The sequence below is a fragment of the Pelophylax lessonae genome (genome assembly GCF_965119305.1).
Source record: "Pelophylax lessonae genome assembly, chromosome: 2".
In the NCBI taxonomy this organism is placed as follows: domain Eukaryota; kingdom Metazoa; phylum Chordata; class Amphibia; order Anura; family Ranidae; genus Pelophylax; species Pelophylax lessonae.
The window spans coordinates 9,881,410-9,907,072 of record NC_138769.1 but is presented as its reverse complement, the minus strand read 5'-3'; the positions used below and the strand labels follow the sequence as shown (position 1 = coordinate 9,907,072).

General features: G+C 41.6%; 1 protein-coding gene across 1 annotated transcript in view; it reads right to left on the bottom strand.

Annotated features, from left to right (window-relative positions):
* Positions 1 to 25,663, bottom strand: part of LOC309547910 (uncharacterized protein) — a gene marked incomplete at its 5' end in the record, with an annotated part of 101,037 nt that overhangs the window by 29,530 nt on the left and 45,844 nt on the right. The window contains one exon of the mRNA XM_082247910.1: positions 24,269 to 24,547. Coding sequence (XP_082104036.1) covers positions 24,269 to 24,547 — 279 coding nt within the window. The remainder of the gene's footprint in view (positions 1 to 24,268; positions 24,548 to 25,663) is intronic.

Genomic DNA, 25,663 nt, shown 5'->3' with positions numbered 1-25,663 from the left:
GTGAGGGGAAAGATTGATGGACATCGGCTGCAGGTGCCAACTCTGACCTTTCAGCAGAAGACTGGGTGGGAGACAATGTGAAGGAAGTGGAGGCACTGTCAGCAACCCAATCTACTATTGCCTGTACTTGTTCTGGCCTCAACATTTGTAGAGGCACATTAGGTCCTGCCAAATACTGCTGCAGGTTCTGTTGCCTACTCGCAGCTGAGAAAGGTGTTTCACCTGTGCGTGTAGCTGGCACAGATTGACCACGTCCTCTCCTTGCAACAGGAGCTCCACCAGCGACACCACGACCGGGGCCACATCCCTTATTTGACCTTCTCCTCATATTTATAGAATTTTGGATCTTCCCCGAAATGGGTTTTTATTGCAATGCGCAATACAACAGTATGCAATGGGTGTATGTCACTGTAACATATGCGGACAGGGCTGCAATCAACTTTTTTTGCCCCTAAATGTTTTTTTTACTGCAAAGTACAATACAACAGTATGCAATGGGTGTATCTCACTGTAACATATGCGGACAGGGCCGCAATCAACTTTTTTTGCCCCTAAATGGGTTTTTTTTATTGCAATGCACAATACAACAGTATGCAATGGGTGTATGTCACTGTAACATATGCAGACGGGGCCGCAATCAACTGTTTTTGCCCCTAAATGTTTTTTTTTTTTTTGCAATGCGCAAGACAACAGTATGCAATGGGTGTATCTCACTGTAACATATGCAGACATGGCCGCAAACAACTTTTTTTGCCCCTAAATGTTTTTTTTTTTTATTCCAATGCACAATACAACAGTATGCAATGGGTGTATCTCACTGTAACATATGCGGACAGGGCCACAAACAACTTTTTTTGCCCCTAAATTGTTTTTTTTTTTACTGCAAAGCGCAATACAACAGTATGCAATGGGTGTATCTCACTGTAACATATGCGGACAGGGCCGCAATCAACTTTTTTTGCCCCTAAATGTTTTTTTTTTTTGCAATGCGCAAGACAACAGTATGCAATGGGTGTATCTCACTGTAACATATGCAGACATGGCCGCAAACAACTTTTTTTGCCCCTAAATTGTTTTTTTTTTTTTTACTGCAAAGCGCAATACAACAGTATGCAATGGGTGTATCTCACTGTAACATATGCAGACATGGCCACAAACAACTTTTTTTGCCCCTAAATGTTTTTTTTTTTTATTGCAATGCACAATACAACAGTATGCAATGGGTGTATCTCACTGTAGCATATGCGGACAGGGCCACAAACAACTTTTTTTGCCCCTAAATGGGTTTTTTTTATTGCAAAGCGCAATACAATAGTATGAAATGGGTGTATCTCACTGTAACATATGCGGACAGGGCCGCAATCAACTTTTTTTGCCCCTAAATGGGTTTTTTTTATTGCAATGTGCAATACAACAGTATGCAATGGGTGTATGTCACTGTAACATATGCGGACAGCGCCGCAAACAACTTTTTTTTGCCCCTAAATGGGTTTTTTTTTACTGCAAAGCGCAATACAACAGTATGCAATGGGTGTATCTCACTGTAACATATGCGGACAGGGCCGCAATCAACTTTTTTTGCCCCTAAATGGGTTTTTTTATTGCAATACGCAATAGAACAGTATGCAATGGGTGTATGTCACTGTAACATATGCGGACAGGGCCGCAATCAACTTTTTTTGCCCCTAAATGGTTTTTTTTTATTGCAATGCGCAATACAACAGTATGCAATGGGTGTATCTCACTGTAACATATGCGGACAGGGCCGCAATCAACTTTTTTTGCCCCTAAATGGGTTTTTTATTGCAATGCGCAATAGAACAGTATGCAATGGGTGTATCTCACTGTAACATATGTGGACAGCGCCGCAAACAACTTTTTTTTGCCCCTAAATGGGTTTTTTTTTTACTGCAAAGCACAATACAACAGTATGCAATGGGTGTATGTCACTGTAATGTATGAATGAAAAGCTGATAAATAATTGTCCCCTTAATTGGTGCTTGTTGAATAGCAGATTTGAAATGCAGTGTCTGTCTAAATGCTGTAAGTCACAGTAAAATATGAAGGAAAAAAGTTTTTTTCTTTTTAAATGCAGATTTAGCAGACACATATGCACTCAGCTTGCATGAAATGGCTGCTACACACCGCACGCCTAACAGGTTGGATACTGTTGTTGTTCTATTCCCCTATTAAATAAAAAAAAAAAAACCCATTTAAATGAAAAACTGAAAAATATTTTTTTTTCCCTAAATACTGAAAAATAATTATTTTCCCCTTACATTGGTGTTTTTTGAAGAGCAGGTTAGAAAAGCCTTGTCTGTCTAAACACCGTATGTCAAAGTTAAATATGAAGAAATTTTTTTTCTTTTTTAAATGCAGATTAAGCAGACACATATGCACTGAGCTTGCATGAAATGTGCAGCACCGCACGCCGCCCACCTAACAGACTGATAAAAGTTTTTTTTTTCTCCTTTCTCCTCCTCACTTGGCTCAGGTCAGGGCATAAAGATCGTGCACTGCACCCCAACACAATACAATCAATGTAGATCACTGTCTATGCTTTCCCTCAAAACAATCTCCAGCCTGACCCTACAGTAATCTCCTATCTCTCCCTCCGGACAAAAAGATTGTGCACTGCACCCCACACAATACAATCAATGTAGATCGCTGTATGATTAAAGCAGATTGTTCCTATGCTTTCCCCAAAAGCAATCTCCAGCCTGACCCTACAATAATCTCCTATCTCTCCCTCAGCAGCAGTCAGGAACCTCTCCCTAGTATAGTTACAGCAGAGTGACAGGCGGCGCTGTGTGACTTCAGCTTATTGTTGCCATATGGAGTTTAGGCGTAATCTACCTTACCGTGTTGTGAGGATGAGGGGTTTATGTATAAAACTCCATCAGTAATTGTAAATATATATATATTATATATATTAATGAAAGTAAATGTACCCATTTTTGATTGCAAACTCATACTTGGGAATTTATTGTAGATAGATTTGCGTGAGCCAGACGGACGGGTTTTAGTAATCAATGAATCCAGGGTAACACATTCCTTTGAAAGGCCAGCTGGCTATTTACATATAAATACCTACGGATAGTATCAACCCGTGTTTACATCCTGGAAGTGAGACTTTCTGGAGCCAGGACACATCTTGCATATCTTAAGTAGCCATTTCAGAGCTACTCCACAGTGAGGAGTAAACGCACCCCCCCCCCCCCCCCACACACAGAAAAGGAGTGGTTAGAAAGAGGCGTAACTATGGGAGGGGGAAATGGTCCTATCCTGAAGGAGATACGCCCACAGGAAGTGACAAAGCAAGATAGCTGAACCAATGAGAATGGCCCTATACAAGGCTATGGGATATGGGTCTATATTAGGTTCGGTGAGACAGGGTGACTTCCTGTTTGGCATGGGAGAGCTAGAGCCATCACTAGAGGTAATTATGGATTAAGGAGTAAGGGTACATTGTATATTTTATTTGTGTCGGTCATAGTGTGTGTATATGAGTCTATACTCTATGCATTGTATTCAATCTCAATGAACCCAGGAATATTTTACATTTTGTAGTATGTACAATAGTTATTATTGATGTAAATTATGTAGAATTGGCAAACCTTATACAAATAAATAATTGTTGTGTTAAAGTTTTCACACAGTCATAGAACTCTCATTATTAACCCAAATATTGTCTGAGATAAATTAACTCTCATAGATTTTTGGTAACATAATTGGCGACCATGAAGCATTGATCAGTCTGAAAATTTTTGATACAGCAAATACCAAGATTTGTATAAGGTTATAGAGCTGGGTTTAAACTGAGGCAGTTTCCCAGTCTGAAGGCCACAGCAATTAATCTAGGAAAAACAATGAAAAAATTGTTTTAGTGGTTATTAGAAAAGGATACACCACAGAGTTTTTTTTAAAAAAAAAAATTCCCATAATTGTGTTTATATATATCAGATGAACTTTTTGCATACCGGTCACTGCAATTGGGAGGATATATCTTTAACGGGAAAATTTTGTTTGAAAACCACCATAGGGTGTCGTTTTTTATTGTTGAGTTTTGAAAAATCTCACAATTTCCAGTTTTTGTTTTTAAAGACACAAAGGTAGCTTGTTGCAGGCTTCCTCTGGTGTTCTTTTGTTGAAAAAAGGTTCAACAAATCGGTTGTTTTTAAAAGTTTTTTCTGCAATTTTTAATATTTTGGTTTTAGTTTTTAAAGACACAAAGGTAGCTTGATTCTGGCTTCCTCTGGTGTGCTTTTGTTGAGGAAAAAGTTCAACAAATTGGTGTTCTTGGTTTTAATAGTTTTTATTCAATTTTTTTAAAATATTTTGGTGTTTTGTTATTTGTCTTTTAACTATTTTGGTTTTTGTTTTCAAGACACAAAGGACTAGCTTGATCCAGGCGTTCTCTTGTGTTCTTTGTTGACAAGTTTCAACAAGTCTTAGTCGGTTTTAATTTTTTTTATTATTTTATTTTTGTTTTTAATCTTTGTATCATTTTTTTTATTGTTTGTGTTTTTAATAACAAACAAACTTGATAAGCTGGTCTTTTCTTGTGTTTGGGTAAGTTGATGAAAAAGTTCAACAAGTTTTGGTAGGCTTTGTTCATCATGGTGGTCAGATTACAAACTATCTGGCAGAATCATGGTACAGTAAGTCTGATCGGGTTTAAACCACGTTAAACTACCAAACTGGGGAAAGGTGGTTATTGAAGCTAATATCAGGATAAAAAGTTTTTTTAAAAAGTCTAAAATAGGTTGCATTCAGCATAATCTTTAGATGTAAGTCTGTTTACCTTTTGCAAACTGAATTGGGAGGTAACCCATTGGTATAAACACCACATTGTTTACCATTCTATTGTCTACCTAGAGGCTTGTTTCTGGGTGTAGCTGGCTACGTGCTCTATTGTATGTGACCTATTGTGTTCCGGGTGGAGACCCAAACAAGGAAGGTGATAGATTATTGTGATAATTATCTGTATGTCTCCAAGAATATAGAGTCACATTTTAAGTTTTCAAACTTGTTTCGTTTCTTTGTTTGGGGTTTCTATCTATTTATTGGTATTTTTCTCTTTTCTTTCTAATATTTTTTTTTTCCTCCTTCTCTCTTTCTTTTCTTCTTTTTTCTCCTACTTGCCTTTACTCTAAGTGACTGTATAGTACAGGGGAAAGGTGACTTTATTTTTAGCCTACCAATTGTGCATACTTTCTAGGGGTGATGGTGGCCATGCCCAGTTTAGAAAGTTTTGTAGCAACTTATACTCTTAAACATAAGAGTAATGATTTTGTCGGTGATGCTAAAATTAAAGAATCTCCTTGGGCCTATGTCCAGGAGTTGTGAAGAACAAGTAAACACCACCAAAAAGAATAAAAAGCCCAAAAGTCTAGCCATAGCAGGCATGTATGCTGCTTGCATGGCTATGAATGCTAAAATATCTCAATCATTAGACAGAAACTTGTGCTATGCTGAGCAACTCAGGGGTGTATAGAGATGTGGATATATATATATATATATATATATATATATATATATATATATATATATATATATATATATATATATATATATATATATATATATATATATATATATATATATATATGCACCTAAAAACACACACATCTAACAAAGGTAATGTATTCTAGGCTAGGTACTAGGAGTTCATGGTATTATTCTTTTTTTTATGTTTCTCTTTATTTCAGAACATGTAAGTTTTTTTTCTATGTCTTATTTCCGAATGTATGGTTCTTTTCTCTACTCCCTACCCATAACGTATTGCATTCAATCTCAATGAATGGGTGTGTCTGTGTGATGTAATGGATATGTAGGAACTGTCTATGAGTAAACTAACATTTTTTTTTTCCAGGGGTCTGAACAGACCATGGGTCAATGACCATCAATAAGAATTGTGATCACAATAACGCGCATGCTTTCGCTTTTAATTTCTTTTGTAATGAGCTCAGTACTGGTACCAAAGAGTTTCTAAAATTTTCAAAAAAAAAAAAAAAAAAAAAAAAAACTGTGCACAGATAGGCGATCTCAATCATTAGAACATGCAGAAACTGTAGGAATTTTTTTTTTGTTGGTATTTCTCTTTTGTCTTTTCCGGGGGGATTGGAGTGAAATTTCAGTCACTCTGATACTCAGAAACTACATAACACATTATTTTGTACCTTATGGCATCTTATATTTTGTGTTTTGTAGAGTATATGTGGGGGTGTCTATACATGTTTTTTTTTTTATGTACTGTCATTAAGAACCTCTCATAGAGGTTGAGTAAGGTGTTATTAATCATCTCTTAGTCTTGTATTTTAGGAACAATACACAAACCAACATCGGTGGACAAGGCAGATATGTCCCAGACATGACAATATTGTTTAGGAATAAAAATAACAGAGGACCGTATAGCATGTTTTTTTTTATGCGTGCTTTAAGGAGAAGCCTCTGAATTGGAGTAATTACCTTCAGGCCTAACTACATTCAAAATTACATATATATATATATATATATATATATATTTTTTTTTTTTTTTTGGTGTCTTTTTCATAACCCAGAGTTTCTCTCTGTATGTTTTTTTTTTTTTTGGTTTTCAAAGCCTGAATTACACAGGGGTTGTTTTGTTTTTTTCAAAGTCTGACTTACAACAGTCATGTTAAAAGAATGCTAATTGATATGGTAATTCCCTACAATACAGGGAGTGTCTTTTTCAATAACTGCAAAGGTTACAAGCATTTTGATTTTTTTTTGTTTTAAACAAACATACCACTTCATTTCTCTGTAAAAAGAGAACGGTGTAGGGCAAAGGTAATGTTGAGCCAGCACCAAATCTGTACGTTTTTAATTTTAATTTTTTTTTATCTTTATTTTTTTTTAATATTTTTTTTATTTTTATTTTTAATTTTTATATATTTGTTTATTATTGATTTTATTTTTAATTTTTTTTATTCTAATTTTTTTGGTAACTATTTCTCTTTCTTTCCTTTATCACCTTAATTTGTAGGGTGATTCCATATTTTTGGTTTTTGCTAAAAAAAAAAATAAAAAAAAAAAAAAAAAGATTGGAGTATGGGGAACATTATAGTGAGAACAGTAAAATATTGGTATAGCATATTAAAGCTTCCATAGAGCATTGTGTTTATGGGCCAGTTCACAACAGTTTTGTATCCCTTCCACCATGGAATAATTGTGTTGTATACATTTATTGAAGCTCCCTCTTGTCATTTAGCTATTACCAACTATGGCAATAGGAACAATAACACCAGTTTTTGGGCAACAGTCACTCAACAATTGTTTTTTTTGGACATGGTACACAAAGTCCGCTCTACAGCTCAAATAGGTGGCAGTCATCACATGTAGTCAGTTTTTTTCTTTCTCTCCAAATTAAAATCATTTGTCAATTTTTTTTTGGGTGCCATGATGAAGTTCAAAGAGCATCGCTTGCATATCATATAGATATACTGGGACTTATGAGACTCATAGTGATTGGCAAATAGCTGACCTGGTATAGTACAATTGTACTTAAAAGTAATGTAATTTAGTGTAGTGATTCCCGAAGCCACGAGTAACTGGTGACATCACACTTATCTGCATTCTGACATTACGTCATTTTGTCTGCTTGGTAGACACTGCCTACTCTGTTCGGAGCATGCTAAAGGAATGACCTCTGTCTCACAGCCTGCCAAAAGGCATGACTCCTACTGTAGCTACATAAGCTAGCAAAGGACGAAACTACGGGCACAATTGTGTGGCACCAGCGAAGAGCCCATCGGGGTTTGGATAACTGAACACAGTTTCAGAAAACAGAGTCAGTGGTGAGTTGCCGGTAGCAACAGAACCCCCCTGGAGACTTGAAGGGTCACACACCACACAGTGGTAACCAGCAGAAGGCAGGGCAGAGTTATCTGCAGGCATATGACAATGGATGAATAAAGGGGGTGATGAAAATCTAGAAGCACCTGGCTGAAGGGGGTAACCATTCAAATTGATAAACATTTCAATGAAAAAGGGTCTCACTATTAGGTCACAGTAAATCTATAGCAAGGCTAAACAAAGGTTCTTACTATTCATAATTACCAGATAAGCAGTCAGTTGAATGCATATGTCTGAAAAGTACACGTGTTTCTCTCCCTACCTGTGTCCACAATAATAAAGTATAATCACAGAAAGCCAGGAAAGCTGGTCCATAGCCTTATACGGAATACGCTTTCTCCATTTGGAATCTCCATGGAAGGCCGTCCCAGAAGCAAGAGCAACAGGACCAGATTTGCATTATGGACTTTCATACTATTATTATTGGACTATTGAGAACTCTTATCCTCATTTTGTTTTTTTGTGTGATTTGGACTCTTAGTATTTTTTTTTTTATTTTTTTTTTCCTTCCATCATTATGGAGGTATTACATCCAGAACAAGTAATGAACTGATGACACTGAGATCCAGGAATGTGGGTCTGTAGAGACGGAGAGTTTATAGAGTTTTTTTTCCAACTAGTTTTATTTCAGATAGAGTGACAAACGCTCAAAAGGAGATTACACCTAAACTATTATGTTATGTGGCATATGTGAAACCAGAGCGCTAAAACCTCCAACACAGGGGATGGGTATGATGAGTCAATTAAAAAAGCAAGGAGAAGGGGGAGGGAGGGGGGGAGGGGGAGGGAAAGGGACAAAAGCAAAACACTAAATAAAGCTGATGGAATAAATTTACTGTATTGTATGGGATCGACGTGTAGTCAGAAAGGAGTAGTCCATAAACACTGAGCCGCTCTTCCACAGACCAAGAGGAGATTCTGTTAGAGCAAAAAAACAAAAAGGAGAAGCGCTCTAAGTGTAGACAGTTTAATAATACATAAGAAGCAATGTGTGTAGTAACTCACAAGACATAAGTGAAAGTCAGGCTGTGTAACATCATCAGATCTTTAAAGCATCCTCTGGGGGGAGGGAGGTGGTGATGTCCAATCCAAAGCGCCGTCCGTGGCTGAGTAGATGTTTAATGGGAGGAAAAAAAGCCGGCAGCCTCCCGCCTCAGTGTACGATGAGCGGTCAGATGGAAGTGACCGACGGCTGCAAGGTTCCGTGGATGGATGGACGCTCTCCCGTCACCAGGGGTGGTGAGTTCAAACAGCAAAGGAACGGCAGGCACGACGCGTTTCTGAGCATGCGCGGGGTCGATGTACCCGGCACGCTCTTTCCTCAGGTGCTGGAGAGCTGTGGACTCTACAAGGTTTATATCTAGCTCAGTTAATTAGTGATTCACCGCAGCTGGAACAAAAGGGGAATGCCTCGGGATAAAAAGGATTTGGAACCAGAGCTGAAAGCAACCAGTTCATGGAAGGACAACAACTTTAAAATCAATTATACTTGAATGTACAGCATTAAAAACATAAACAATTAAAAGCATATGTTAAAGGTGGATTGTACTCGATACTTTTTGTGTATTGTGCTGCTTGATGCATGTTCCATCATGTCATAATAATTTATTATGTTACATGATGTCTTCTTGGACTATTAGTCATAAATACATTAATATCACAATTTTTTTGTCCCCCTTTTCCCCTTCCACATACCTAGTGTCCATAGGTTTAGAGTGTATTTCACCTCTAAAACATTCATAATTTCATTAAAGTCATGATTTTTCATGTACATATATATTTGTAATTTTATCTTTTTATCTTTTTTTTTATCTTTTTAATCATGTTTAGGAGTCATGATCAGTTCATGCTCATTTGTCTAACTTTGAATATTATCACTGATTATCTCCTATCATCCATTTTTGGTATATATCTGATTCTTATGAGAAATTATTGTTTCAGCCCCATACATGTGAATTTGTGGCCAGCCAATCGAGTACAATCCACCTTTAACATATGCTTTTAATTGTTTATGTTTTTAATGCTGTACATTCAAGTATAATTGATTTTAAAGTTGTTGTCCTTCCATGAACTGGTTGCTTTCAGCTCTGGTTCCAAATCCTTTTTATCCCGAGGCATTCCCCTTTTGTTCCAGCTGCGGTGAATCACTAATTAACTGAGCTAGATATAAACCTTGTAGAGTCCACAGCTCTCCAGCACCTGAGGAAAGAGCGCGCCGGGTACATCGACCCCGCGCATGCTCAGAAACGCGTCGTGCCTGCCGTTCCTTTGCTGTTTGAACTCACCACCCCTGGTGACGGGAGAGCGTCCATCCCTCCACGGAACCTTGCAGCCGTCGGTCACTTCCATCTGACCGCTCATCGTACACTGAGGCGGGAGGCTGCCGGCTTTTTTTCCTCCCATTAAACATCTACTCAGCCACGGACGGCGCTTTGGATTGGACATCGCCACCTCCCTCCCCCCAGAGGATGCTTTAAAGATCTGATGATGTTACACAGCCTGACTTTCACTTATGTCTTGTGAGTTACTACACACATTGCTTCTTATGTATTATTAAACTGTCTACACTTAGAGCGCTTCTCCTTTTTGTTTTTTTTATTATGTTATGTGGGGCCTTTGCTTTCTGCAGGCCCGAAGCGGGCATCTGTTGCCATATGGAGTTTAGGCGTAATCTACCTTACCGTGTTGTGAGGATGAGGGGTTTATGTATAAAACTCCATCAGTAATTGTAAATATATATATTAATTAAAGTAAATGTACCCATTTTTGATTGCAAACTCATACTTGGGAATTTATTGTAGATAGATTTGCGTGAGCCAGACGGACGGGTTTTAGTAATCAATGAATCCAGGGTAACACATTCCTTTGAAAGGCCAGCTGGCTATTTACATATAAATACCTACGGATAGTATCAACCCGTGTTTACATCCTGGAAGTGAGACTTTCTGGAGCCAGGACACATCCTGCATATCTTAAGTAGCCATTTCAGAGCTACTCCACAGTGAGGAGTAAACGCACCCCCCCCCACACAGAAAAGGAGTGGTTAGAAAGAGGCGTAACTATGGGAGGGGGTAATGGTCCTATCCTGAAGGAGATACGCCCACAGGAAGTGACAAAGCAAGATAGCTGATACCAATGAGAATGGCCCTATACAAGGCTATGGGTTATGGGTCTATATTAGGTTCGGTGAGACAGGGTGACTTCCTGTTTGGCATGGGAGAGCTAGAGCCATCACTAGAGGTAATTATGGATTAAGGAGTAAGGGTACATTGTATATTTTATTTGTGTCGGTCATAGTGTGTGTATATGAGTCTATACTCTATGCATTGTATTCAATCTCAATGAACCCAGGAATATTTTACATTTTGTAGTATGTACAATAGTTATTATTGATGTAAATTATGTAGAATTGGCAAACCTTATACAAATAAATAATTGTTGTGTTAAAGTTTTCACACAGTCATAGAACTCTCATTATTAACCCAAATATTGTCTGAGATAAATTAACTCTCATAGATTTTTGGTAACATAATATAGAGTCTGGGTCACATGCTGCACTGGCCAATCACAGCCATGCCATTAGTTGGCATGGCTGTGATGGCTTCTAGGGCACACTAGTTAAACGCTTGCTGATTGGCTGCCTTGCACCTGTTGAAAGCGTTCCCTTAAAACCGCGCCAAAACATCAAATAACGTTACCGAACAACGGACAGTACCCGAACATACAGTGAAATGTTCTGGTTCGGGTCCGGGTACTGAATACCCAAAAGTCCGGTACGAACCCTAACTATACAGTCCGGGTTCGCTCAACCCTACTTATAGGGGCAGGTTCCGTGATGGCCCTGACCGACGGTGCTTCTGGCCAGGTTCCTACTGTTTGGGTGGACACGGATCCTCTCCCCAGGGAGCTCTGCGACCAAACCCCCTTCCCGCAGACTGTAAGCCCACCAACGGCAGGTAGGGCCTCTATCTGCATCATCAGCCTGAAGATGTCTCTTCCTGCTCTGCGGAGGAACTTTGATTCGCTCCCCGTCGTCTCCTGAGTGAGGTCTGTCTCCCACATAACTGCAAGCTTCTTTGGACGGCCCTCGCTCTTCTCTGAACTGAGCAGCAAATCACTGCATTGCCCACATTGAACCCACGCCTGCACCCTCAGTGTATTAGTGGCACATTGGGGACATACCACTCCCAGGAACTCCCAACCTCCTCCGGTGCACAATGTGAGTCAGCCGTCCGACACCATCCGGATACCTGTATCCCAAACCAGCGGGGGATCGAGCGGGTAGATCTGCTCTCGGCTCTCTGCAGGGTTTTCGGCCTTGGTGGTAGCCATAGCGGGAACTCTCTTCGCTCCTCTGGTGAACGACATGCCTCCTTCTCCTACACTTGTCTCCCGCATGGCAGCGCCCGGAGGAGGGGATATTAATAGAGTCCCCTGGGTTGCTCCTGATTGGCCAGAAGTTCCCGCTACCTCCACCCATTCACCATTTTGGGCGGTGGCTCCTCCCTTTGGCAGTTCTGCTTGTGGCACGCTTTCCTTTGTGGTACTGTAACTCTTCTCCTGCCATGCTGCTGCGCTGCAAACACTTGGGAAGTAGCTGCAAAGCGGTGTATGTCACTTTACAGACATACATCCGCCCACCTTAATTGCACTAGGGCCTCAGCTGCGCTTTTCCTGCCTAAAGCCAGCTGCCCTCTCTTGCTCGGCAAGAGCAGCATCCTGCCACCGACTGCATGGTCGATACTCCTCTTCCTTGCCACACACGTGCAATTAACATCTTCCATACTGGCTCTGGGACTAGCTCCACGGCCCTCCCCGGCTTGGCCGACTACAATCCCCACAGTATGTGTGCACCAGCTATAAAGAATAAATGTCCAGCTGTCAGATGCACGGTCAACATTCTTCCACATATCTTGCACCACCACCCGGCCCCTGGCACCTCTCTTCCCGTGCCCCTGGCCTCCATTTTCACCATCCACACTAGGACCTCCGGCGTCCACTTCTCTGTCCTTCCCTGGACCCTTGATGCCATTTTCACTGTTCACACTAGGACTCCTTGCTATCAGGCAGTTGCTGCATTCACGCATCCTGACATACTTGTCTCCTGCTTTCCACTTCCTGACAGCAGAATACATGTCATAATCCATATAAAGAGTCTTGGTCACTTTACAGTCTTTCTTGGAGCATTTGTGTGGCCACAAACATCCCTCTCTGTAGGCCTCTAGCCTCAATCCACTCTCCCTGCCTCCCGCAGTTGCAGTCTCACACCTGGCCTGATGCTGATGTAGCAGTTCCGGACACAAAAATTTATTTTTTTGGACTTTTTCTTGTGCCATTGCCAAGGGAAACTGGCCCAGTAGCTAATGGAATCCCGGATGAGCCCCCAAATGTAGCGAGGTTTCCAGGCCTATGGCCTGATGTGGGTCTGCCATTAGTACCGCAATCCTCTCCAGCCCATGTGAGCTGAGTCCCCAGGTGTGACAACTGAAGCAGCGACAACTCCGGCATCTTTATTTGTGTTTTTTATTTGAATTAGGGGATGGGAGAAGGGAATGAGTGGGATACTCCTTGCGGCTCAAACTAATTACAATTGGGACTTTTACTCCTGAAATGCCTGTTGCCGCTTCTGTGACGCCAGCCAGCGCCAGCTAACGCTCACTGACACTGAGAACACTTTGTAGAACAGAAGAAATGCTGAATCCTCAACTTATAGTCTAGAAGATCCAAGACTGAGAACTGTAGAACTCTTGACACTGTTGTACTATGAAAGTCACTGCATACTTTCCCCCGCCTGGCACAGCTTGAGGTAGTATATTGTAGAACTCTATATAGCTGTCACTTTAACTGGCAGGCTCTGTGCAATTCAGGGCCCAGACTGCAGGTGCCCCCTTTAACCATGAACTCTTCAGGGTCCACTGACTATGTACCCCCTCTGTAGCTTCAGGGTCCTCAACCTAGGTACCCCCTCTGTAGCTTCAGGGTCCTCGACCTAGGTACCCCCTTTACAGCTGACAGTGGATCCCAGAACCTCTTCCGGAGTGGTCCCCTCTGACTCTTGGCAGACCCCCAGGGGCAATCCTCAGTACTCACGACCTGTGTAGGCTTTCCTAGGACTGGACCCCTCTCTCTCTCTCCGCAGGCTCTAGGCACACCGGATCCCCTCAGCTCAACTCAGCACGCTCTGGACACTAAGGCGACACCCTGAGACATCCACCTTCCTCAGACAGGAGGAGAGACAGCCGCACTCTCCTTCCTGGGACTCTGCTCCCGCCAAAGACCCCGTGCCACGCACTTCCTCCCAAACTTATACCCACTCCCAGAATCCTTTGCAGCATGATCTGCCTTCTGGGGTAGTTACAAGCTGGGATGTGTCCCCTGATTGGGCTTCCCACACTGCCCTATGAGAAGCCTCTCACAGGAGCCAATGGGGATACTTCTCCCCTCAGCAGGCACACCTGGAAGCCCTGACACCCTAGCTAAATAAATCACAGCCCTGCTGTTAAGCAGACAAGGCCAACTATACATTTACCTAGCACCTACCTGTAGGGTGCTACACCCACCCCACACCAAAATGAGTCAGGTCCCTCTGACTCTGAGGCAGCCGCCTCCTATGTAGGGTGCTACATTTATAAATTCCAGCTCTTTCATACAAAATACAAAAGAAAGAGGTCGCAGCATCCATTATAAATCAGTGACTGACATCCATCATAAAAGGATAAAACAAAGTAGTATGCCTTATAAGATATCAGTGATTCATTCCTTCGAAATCACCAGTGAGTTAGAAATAGGGACTAGAAATAGGGAATGTAGGCCTTAGAAACATACTCAGAAATGACAGGGATGAAGGAGTAAGTCTCAGAATAGTTTTGCATGCAAGATGTTGAGCATAATTTTATGTATAATGAGAAGAAGGGAAGGAGAGTATTAAAGTTGAATACCATAGAAGGTAGAGAGAAGTTTAGCTCAGAAAAAAAAAAGAATCAGGGAATCTGGAAGGCAAGAAAAACATTATAAAGAAGGGGAAGAAACTCCACTATTTTTATTTCCATCTCATATTTTTTTTATTTCATTTTCATTATTTTTTTATCATTTTTTTCTTTTTTTCTTTGTTGCTTTTTTCCTTCAGTTTTTTTTTCATTGTTTACTTTTTTTACTTTCGGTTTTTTTTTTTTTTTCATATTTTTTTCCTTTTTTTTTTTTTTTTTTCGCTTTTCTTCAGTCTTTTTTTCTATGCAAATTGTTTTATAAATAGACCCCAAAGGGTATGAACCTTTATTTCAATGGGACTAGCAGCTCATACATGACCAATAATATAATAAGTAGTCTAAGTAGTCATATGATATTCAAAGTTCTTACAAAATATAACTTAATAAAGACCTATGTAGATATAAGCAAAATAGAACTATATCCATTTTTTTTTTTTTTTTTACTTTCTTTTCTTTTGATTCTTTTTGAACTTTTCCATTTTTTTAATTCCATTCTTATTTTTTTTTAACTTCATTTTCATTATTTTTTTTATCATTTTGTTTTTTTTTTTTCTTCAGTTTTTTCAGTTTACTTTTTTTACTTTCAGTTTTACCATTTTTTTTCTTTTTTTTTTCTTCCTCTTTTTTTATTTTTTTTTTATTTTCCTTTTTTCTTTTTTTTTCTTCTGTCTTTTTTTCTATGCAAATTGTTTTATAAAAAGTGTATGGACCTTTATTTCAATGGAACAGCTTATACATTACCAGTAATATAATAAGTAGTCTAAGTAGTCATATGATATTCAAAGTTCTTACAAAATATAACCTAATATAGACCTATGTAGATATAAACAAAATAGAACTCTTTCCAATTTAGTTTTTTTTTTTTTTTTTTAAGGTGAAAAAGGGTTGGAATCATTGTCAGGATTTTATTGATGTTTGCATTCTGCTGAGATTTCTTTATTTCTTATGGTGTCTCCAAGACAAGAAATGCTGGAAAATCCCCCTGCAGGCACGCAGCAACAATAAAACCATTCTCCACCCTATTTTGAACAATATATATACAGTATATATTTGAATCATCAATTTGCTCCCCAAATTGTAACAATTTTTTTTTTTTTAATGTATCATATTATTAGGGGCATAATGTGATTGGTGGATTGTGTTCTCCTTAAGGCTCTGTTCACACCTAGCCGTTCTGGATCTAGGCATCTCCACAATTTTGTGTGTGGGATTTGGTTGCGATTTGTCGGGCGACAATCATGGCCAAGTCACGCCGTGATTGGGGTGCTATTGAAAGTAATGGGATCGCCAGATTTGGGAATCGCTGGCAGAACCACGGTGATTCAGCCCATGATTCAGAAAGCCTAGGTGTGAATGGAGTATAAAACATCATATCATATGTGAATGTGTAGATGGTGAAAACAAAAACTTTGCTCCCAAGCATGATGGGAAAGGGGGGTTGAGTAACTGTTCCAGGTTGAATTAACCTACCTAAATACCTACCTAGGAGACACAAGCTGCTCCTCTCATCCCATGCTGCCAGGTCACAATAGTCAGGTCAGGCACTGGAACTCTAAAATAACTATTGAGTGGATATCAATCTACCTGCTGGCTGAAACCTATAAGGGGTCTACTGGTGTGAATGCAGGTGCAGTCTACTTTGTCCATTGCAATTTTGAAAGTAAGTCAAGAGGAACATGGATCCTCTATGGTTTCCTGGGTCACTGGGGAAGATTGGGCACGAGCTGGCTGGGGACCCACCTAAAAGGCACTATCAGCTCTGCTGTGAAACCTGCTCTCTACACACTGCTGGACCTGTGGGTGTTCCCAGTTGGGTTGCCTTCCCACCAGGTTTATTGTGAACTGTCTTTGTATTATTCTAATAAAAGTTCTTTTGTTGCATTTGGACTGTGTGTTGTATTGCTGCCACACCACACTGAACCCCACCTACACTTGGCGACAGTCCTCAGGATGTGTCCCTTGCAGCGGGTGCGGAAGGAGGACTGGGCTCCAGCATTGCTCCACTAGGATCGGCCTGAGACCTAATTCCAAAGTAACATCTCCTTAGAAGAGTGAGAGGAGAGACTGAAGAGTGTCACGCACCTGAACCAGGTCCTGGCCCGGTTGGTGGAAGAGCTGGCTATTAACGCCTTAGAGGATGATGCCCACCTTAGAGGATGATGGCGCTGCCAGAGGACAAGTGAGCTACTCTAAAACAGATGGTGTCACACTTGGAGGGCCTGTTTAGGGGGTTTTTCTTAAAGCGGAGTTTCAGCCACAGAATCGTTTTTTGTTTATAAATACTTCCCAAATAGTGATCCACCGCCCTTCATACATCCGCTAATCCGGTATTAGACAGTTTAATAATTGATTGGCAATCATAAAATCTTACTTTATAAAAAGTTTGCTGAGCGCCGCCATCTTTGTCCTGGTAACCCCAAGCCGCAGTATGCAAATGTATGCCCTGCTTCCTGGTCCTAGCTCATTGTGCAAGCTGTAAGGGGAGCCCGGCCGCCTACATCACTGCCCATTGTCTCCTGGGAGTGATGAGTAAGAGGCTCCCAGGATGCATTGCAGGACAGGAAGTGATTGCGCGGGCCTCGGCCACAGAGGGAGGAAGTGGAAGGAAAGGTGAGTATATTTTCTTCTGAAACAAGGTAAGTAAAAAAAAAAAAAAAATTTGGGAATATCCAATTCATTTTCAGGTGACAATAAGGAAGCGGATGTCACTAAATCAAATGTAACGATTTTACGGCCGGAACTCCGCTTTAAGGAAACAGCAGGAGGACGAGAACCTCACCCATTATGCGGTAGCCATGCAGAACCTTTGTAGGCACCTGGAGAAGAGGATGAGCATCAGCGCTGAAATCATTGACTAAGACCATATACTAAGGAATCAGTTCATAGCTGGCCTGAAGGCTGGAGTAGTCTGGAGAGCCTTGAAAGAGAACGTTAAGGCGTAGAATGTAAATAGAGAAAGTGCGCTGGATATAAAATAGTGAAGCTGCGACCTTAGATCCAAAATAAGGAACAATGTGATGAAGTGATAAAGCAGGTGCACTAAACTAATATAACTCTTGGTCAAACAAATGACAAAATAAAGAGCAAAGCAGAAGAGGTACTGGTTTCTTCACCGTTTCATATCAGAAGCCAACTGATAAGAACAACTTCATTTCTATTGACGGCTGTCATCACCCGTCGTGGTTACGGTCAATACCTAAAGGAAAATATAGGAGGATCAGAAGGAATTGTTCTGAGGTTGTTGACTATAAAGCACAAGTACATACTTTGCAAAAACAGTTTTCAGAAAAAAGATATGATCCCAACTCTCGGGAGATAGAACAACACAAACAAGAGGAACTCGTCAACCCCATTAACAATGAGGAACAGAAAAAAGTGAAGAGAAGTTTTGACTTCGCTTTTGTTACTCAATTCTCCAGCCATTACAGGTGGATGAATTATGTGTTCCGGAAACATTGGGGTATATTACAGGAAGACAGGGTTTTGGGACCATCTCTTCCTAGTAGGCCTCAAATGATCTATAGGAAGGCTAGAAACCTTAAGGAATTTATAGCTCGTACTCCTATTGATCAACCATCTATTCCGATTTTATTTCCCAATTTAAAGGGCTATTTTCCTTGTAGGAATTGCAATTTATGCCAGAGTTCTAAAACCTTAAAGTCCAATTGTTTCAAATCTACTGTGAAGGGGGTTGAATATCCGATTAAAGATTTTATTGCCTGCCATACTAAAAGTGTTATCTACCTACTGACATGCAGCTGCAAACAACAATATGTAGGCAGAACCATAAGGACGGCCAACATTAGAATAGGCGAACATCTAGCCAATATTCTCAAAGGTTTCCCAGGGCATAGCCTGTCCCAACACTTCTCAGCACATCATCACAAAAACCATACCAATTTGGAAGTAATTGTGATTGAAAAATATACCCCTCACTGGCGTGGTAGCAATATGAAGAGGTCCATATCCAGGAGGGAGACTTATTGGATTTACGAACTCAGGTGCTCCCGCCCCTTAGGACATAATGTAGAATGGGACATTAACTCATTTATCAACAATGGTTGAATTACCTGATGATAGACAGGTCCCATTTACAGTTACTATATCTCTCTCTTCCATATACTATCCATTACCTGATATTTAATAACTTTTTATCCTGCACCTCCTCTCAATTTTGGGAATCTGAGAGGAATAAGGATTCATGTTCTCTCTTTTTTCAGATAGATTTAAAAAAAAAAAATCACTTTTTTATCAAAATATTCACCCCATATTGGTGATGGGGTTTCTCACTTTGTTTATTACTAGTGAGTTTTAACCTCAATTGGCAGTACCCGTCACCCCATGGGTAACCTTATATTTCCCAAGCGGGGTGTTATGGGATAGTTTCCCTAGGTACACCTTATATTTTAATTTGTTTTTACAAATATATATTTTGTGTTATAGTCATTTTATACATCATGCAATTTGTGTTTTATATTTCATTTGTTTTTGGAACATCTGAGACATCTATTTGAAAAGAACTTCCGGTGCATTTAGTACTAATGGCAGGAAGTATATTCCGGGGTTTTGTATAATGACATCATTTTGGCTCTATACACAAAAAGTACAAGAAAATCATTCACCCCATGTTTGGTATTTACCAAATTTAGTTGATTGCTGATTTTTTATAGATTTTAAACCGATTTGGAGTAGCGGTACATCCGTTGCTGACACCGGAAGTTCTGTCACGATCTCAGACTTAAGGGCAGAAGTGACGATGCGAGACATCTCCTGTCTCGGTTGACGTCCGCATTAGGAGGAAACGCGTCAGAGAGGAGTGCCGCATCGTCACCAGTAATCGCCGCGGTCTGCGCTGCAGGCAACCGTGGTCTTTCTACCTCTTGGATGTTTATTTATGCCTCTGATGGGACCATGTTTGTAAGTCTATTTTTTTATACATATTAAAGTGGTCTGAGGATATTACACTATAGTTGATCCTTCTTTTACATGGTATACCGTGAGGATCTGTGTCCATAACAAAACATACTAGAGGTGACCGATCCAACCATGTGCCAGGAGGAGAGGAGGATATCTGTTTCCAGCTGAGCCATTTCACCAGCTTTTCTAAGATACAGATCTGGTAAGAGGCTTATTCACCTTTTCCTGTTGAGGAGAGGAGTTGCTGATATTCCCCTTCCCCTCACCTTAGCATGAGAATTTCCACCTGTGGATCAGGTCATCTTCACGCCCTTTTTTTCCACACACTCTGGTAAGGGAGCCAGCACATTATCGGTGGTGGGATCAACTTCACATTCAGTTGCTGTGGACCTTTTTTTCACTTGGAGTCACACTGAGTGTGTTTTATCTTACCACGGACTTTAATTTGGATTATGCACCTTTGCACAGTTGAAGGAATTTGTTTATTTGCACATATTCATGTTATTGGCTGCTTATTGACCAGGTTTCCTTCTGTTGGTACACACTGGTTCAATTGGTAGTCATACATTGTGTTTTGCACATACGTTCATTTGTTTGCACCAATTTATGTTATTGGCTGTACTTTTACCAGTGTTCCTTTGGTGCTTATACTGGTCCAATTGGTCAGTGATATTTTGTGTTTTGCACACATTGATTTTGTTATTTATGGCAAAGTTAAGACGTAACCCGCCACCCCCTTCTATAATTCGGTGGTAGATGTGGTTGCACAGGAACAGGAAGAGACGGATGCAACAGTGGCAGTGACCAAGAAATTTGGACCTGCACACTTCAACGAGGAGGCCATGGCACCTTCACCCCTTTCATCTATGGAAACCAGCTGCCAAAGCTAGTTCAGGATCCGAGTGCCGTGAAACAGGAGGTAGAATCCTCTAAGAAGGACTCACCCCAACCCCATCGAGGCAGAACCCACTGCGAGCAACCCCAAAGACCGAAAATGCTGGAGGTGCAGCCACTATGGACATAGAACTGTAGGCCGTCTGGATTCAGAAACCCTTCCAGGTTGTCTTTAAAGTACTGACTCCCAGGGTAGACAGACAACCCCAGGACCAAGAAAACAAAATTCAAGAAAGTAAGAGGATATGGTCACTCCGAGCCTAGTGGTAGCTGCCTTAGTTACCATGCAAGAAGTTCCATGCCTGATTGACATCAGGTCAGAGGTCACGCTCATGAAGTAAGTTTTCTATGTGCAGAAGTTTGGAGCACCAGAACAGTTAGAGTCTTGCTGGCTGTCCCTTAGATTGGAAAATAATCTATCCATCCTGGTCAGGGGCATCACCTGGGTGAGGATTAAAATTGAAGACAGGTGGTGGAGAGGGTAGAGGTAGTGGTGACCCGAGACCCAGCAGCGCCTGTTGTGATGGCCAATAAGGTCTTGAAAGACCTGGACTTACCTCGCTTGTTGCCTAAATATGAACATTTGGGCTGGTGGGCACTTGGCTTTGGCTTGTGAACTGTGTGGCTCTGAGTGCTCCAGGCTTATGAGGCCTAGCGCAGGACAACTAAGAAGCAACCTGAGAAAGCAAGAGTTGTCCTTACCCCCCCCCCCCCAAGCAAAAGTTATTCTTGGCACCTGTGCAAGAGGTGGTTTGGTAACTCCCAGTTGGGGCCCACCAGAAATGACAGGGGGCCACGGTTACGGTAGACTCCCACAAGGATCCCATGACATCAGGAGAGTGGTTGGTGGGCAGTACCCTATCCAAGGTCCATCGGGGGAAGAGTCTTGGTGCAACTCGTCAACCTGGAAACTACGGCAATATTGCTGCCCAGACACCCCATCTTGGCTGATCTCCATGCAGTGCTTTGTCACTATATCTCTGAGGCCCAACCCAGGGTGGAAACGATCTGTGTCCCTCTACAGGCAGCTACAGTATGGCCTCCTAGAATTAAAACTAATACAGGTCTCTGCTAAAGGAGCTGGATTCCGACGTTAAAGACTTTTCTCTATACCAAAAAAGACTGTTTCACCAGCTGCTGAAAAAACACCTGCTGGTGTTTGCCACCAATCCAAAGGACTATGGGTTCAACAAAGCCATCAACCACCCCATACACATGGAGGATGCACTGCCCATCCGGGAGCAGTAGCTTCACATTCCTCCAGCATTGTACCAAGAGGTTAAGGAGTTTCTCTGCAACATGCTTCACAGTGGAGTGATTAGGGGAAAGCAGCAGTCCATCAGCCACTCCTGTCAACCTGATGCGAAAAAACTATTTCAGTCTAGGTCAAGGTCGAGGAATCCTTAATGGTCTTTGGACAGGCCAAGTTCTTCTCCACCTTGGATCTGTGGGTACTGGCAAGTCCTAGTGCAGGACCAGGACCGAGAGGAGACCACCTTCATCAGGCCTTTGGGACTATTTGAATTTAATTTCATACCCTTCCGCCTCAGTAACACCCCCAGCACCTTCCAAAACCGAATCAGTTTTGAGACTGTGTTAGTTTACCTCAATGATATCATCTTCTTTTCCAAGACACTTGAAGAAAAGGTTAAACATCTGACCGGGTGTTGGTAAAGAATACCAAGCACATCCAAGGAAGCAAGCTGGAGCCCAAGTGACAGTGCAAGTGGGGCAGCCTTTCCCACCTACCCCTGTCTATTATTTGATCTCAGAGGTGCCTGACTTGGAAAAAAAATGACATGGAAATACGCTGAGACCTTGTGTGCTGGGTGGGAACTGCTTCAGGAAACCTGCCGATGACCTGGAGGCATTTAACGCTGCGGAACTTCTCCCGTGTGTGAGGCCCCAACTGACTGGTTCTTGCTGCCTCTCGTGCTCAAATGCCTGGCCTACTGAGCCTGTGATGTTGGAATTGGGAGTCCAAAAGTCCCATCCTCCCTGTTCAGTACCACGGACTGTACTGACTTATCAGAAGATTCAACCATAGGCTGAGGTGAAGAGAAACAATAAGACACGTCTGGTCCCCTGCCACGTGAGGGTCTCAAGTCACTGTCTGCAGTTAAAAGCTGAGAGCCAGCACCCTTTGTGGTCTAACTGCAGACAGCTCCCTGCAAGATATTGTGACTATGTTGTTTGAAATGGCTTATTGTTCTGCCTTAACCATACTCCGATAGTGCTTTTATCCCCATTATTATTGTGGTTTCCATGTTGTTGTGATGCCGAGGACAGCATCTTTTAAAGAGGGGGGAGTGTAGGCAGGTGCAGTCTACTTTCCCCACTGCAGGTGGCACTCTTCCGCAGTGGCATTGCCCCATGTGACTCTGGTGGCCATCTTGAGTCAGGCAGAGCTTACATAGAACCCTGTTTCCCAGGCTTGGTGAACATTTTGCTAGTGGATAGATTACAGATAGGTACCCCCCTGGTAGGGACAGAACTAGCGGCAGGGAAATTGTAGGGCTTCTAACTTCGATGGACATCTTCCTGCTTGGGCATTAGATGGCCAGGCCACATTCTGCCCCTCCTAACAGGTGCTGTCAGATTGGCTAAAACCTGCTCTGTACATGCTGCTGGATCTGTGAGTGATGCTGGTTGGGTTGTCTTCTCACTGGGTTTATTGTTAACTTTCTTTGCAATATTCCAATAGTTCTTTCATTGCACTTGGACTGTGTTATTGCCTGAACCCCACCTATAGGTACCACCACTGAGCAGATCTAAGTCAGCTGTAAAGGTGGCCAGCAGCAGAACCCCTAGGGACCTCTTGCAAAAATCGGACAATGGCATTTAGGGGTTGATTTACTAAAACTGGAGAGTTCAAAATCTGGTGCAGATGTGCATGGTAGCCAATCAGCTTCTAACTTCAGCTTGTTCAATTAAGCTTTGACAAAAAAAAAAAAAAATGAAAGTGGATTGGTTTCCATGCAGAGCTTCTCCAGATTTTGCACTCCAGTTGTAGTAAATTTCCACATATTTTATTACCGATATTGTGAAATTAGTAATCCCTTTGTTTATCATCATTAAAGTGTATGTATACTGTAGATGCCTTTTTGTCATTTTGCCTAGAGTAAGTGACGGTTTAAACCCCTGCCAACTTATTTTCTTCTTACTTTCTGTATTACTTTACTGAAATACAACAGAAAGTTAGAACAAAGTTAGTGATGGGAATTCATCTCTTAGACAGTTGTCCCTGTTACAAGTGCCCCCACTGGAAGAATTCCCCTCTCCTCTTGTTCTGGGGACAACTCTAACATTTTGGATTTACCCTCACTTTCTTTTTAGTTGACAATGGTCACCACTGCCAGTACAAAGAAAGAGGTGAAGCTTCCCAATTGAAACACAGATATGAAGAAAAACCTGACAGAGGGCTTAACCCTTGGCCCTCTATCCAAAACTAAAACAAAAAATGTTTCCTAGAGATACACTTTCATATCTGTGCTGGTTGTGTCTGGGTCTTCTTGTTGCACCTCTGGTCTTTCTCTCTGTTTCCATGCTGCTGTATTCCCCCCATTACATTAGACTTTGTTAGGTCATAATACCTGATATCACAGCTCGGGCGGTCCTCTTCAGTCTCCCTTCTTTCACCAGACAGAAGTACGGTTTATTTATTTCCACATCCAAGTTCAGCACCGACTCCACCATCTTCCGGCCATTACCGATGTCAGTTATTGTATGATTTCCATGTTCGGACAGATCCGTGCACTGCTCATCATACCACCTGACCCAGGGATTCTTGAACACACCAATATCGATACACTTCAGACGCTTCTTCCCATCAACGCGAATGACTGTAAATGTTGACTCAGCTGCATTTAAATCTAAAAATAAAAGAAACGTAACGTTACAATAGAACTCCATATTTAAGAATTAAACATGCTTGGTGCAGTATCCAACGTGTCTCCAGCACTGTCCCTTTCAGAAAAGTCCTCCTCACTGCCAGCCCTCCTTTATTTTGTCATACCATGCAGTAAAATAAAGCCCCAGGGGGAGGGTACTCCAGGGGGGAATTTTTTTCTTGCAATGAAGAAGTTACTCAGACTAAAATTAGATGACATTTATTAATTGCATGGAGTCAATATTTGTAGAACCAGCTTTGGTTACAATTTAAGCTCATTTGGGGTCCATTTTCTTTAGGGTTTCAGCTTTGCATAGGTAACACCCTCCTAAATAGGTGTTAGGAAAAGCATAGTTTTTGCTCTGCCTGCGTGTGTCCATGTGTGATTCACTTGGTCTGAGGAAATGTCCCCACTGTATCCAATAGGTGAGCATGTTGGACAGTGGAGGAAACCCAGCCAATGACACACAGGCTTTTGTGGCTGTCCCAGTGGTGCATCCTGGGATAGGTCATAAAAGCCAAGGGCACATGTGACAGGGCGTCTTTGGGTGGGAAGCCAGGTCCCAGGAGGAGGGTGACGGCTGTCTCGCCTCCTGTGAGTCTGGAAAGTGGTTACAGGCAGTCAGCCTAGTGGACCAGAAATGTGGTGCTGAGCCAGGAGGTCCTGAGGATACTGACTGTGGAGCAAGTGGCAGAGCAACCTGAGGAAAAACAGTGTCCGCGAGTACCAGGGAGCTTGCCAGGGGTCTGCCGAGGAATGGGACCACTCCGGTGAGAGTAAGTGGACAAGGGCTAGCACACACAGCAAGTGAGAAAGGGGGTGCCAAGTTGAGACCCTGAAGAGTAATTTTAAACAGGAGCCTATTCATCTTCCCTTCTGTGGCAAGATGAAGCAGCGGCATTGCCGCATACACTGCAGCTAGTTGTCCTCAGAATTGTGCATAGTTCATAGTTGGAGAATTGTGCATAGTTCATAGTTGGAGAATCTCACTCATCCCTTCTCCTATCCCAATTCTAAATAAAACACAAAAAATCAAATCCCCTGGACTGTTCATTGTCTGAGCCAAGAGTTAAAGTGATACGTTTTAAGGGACTGTTG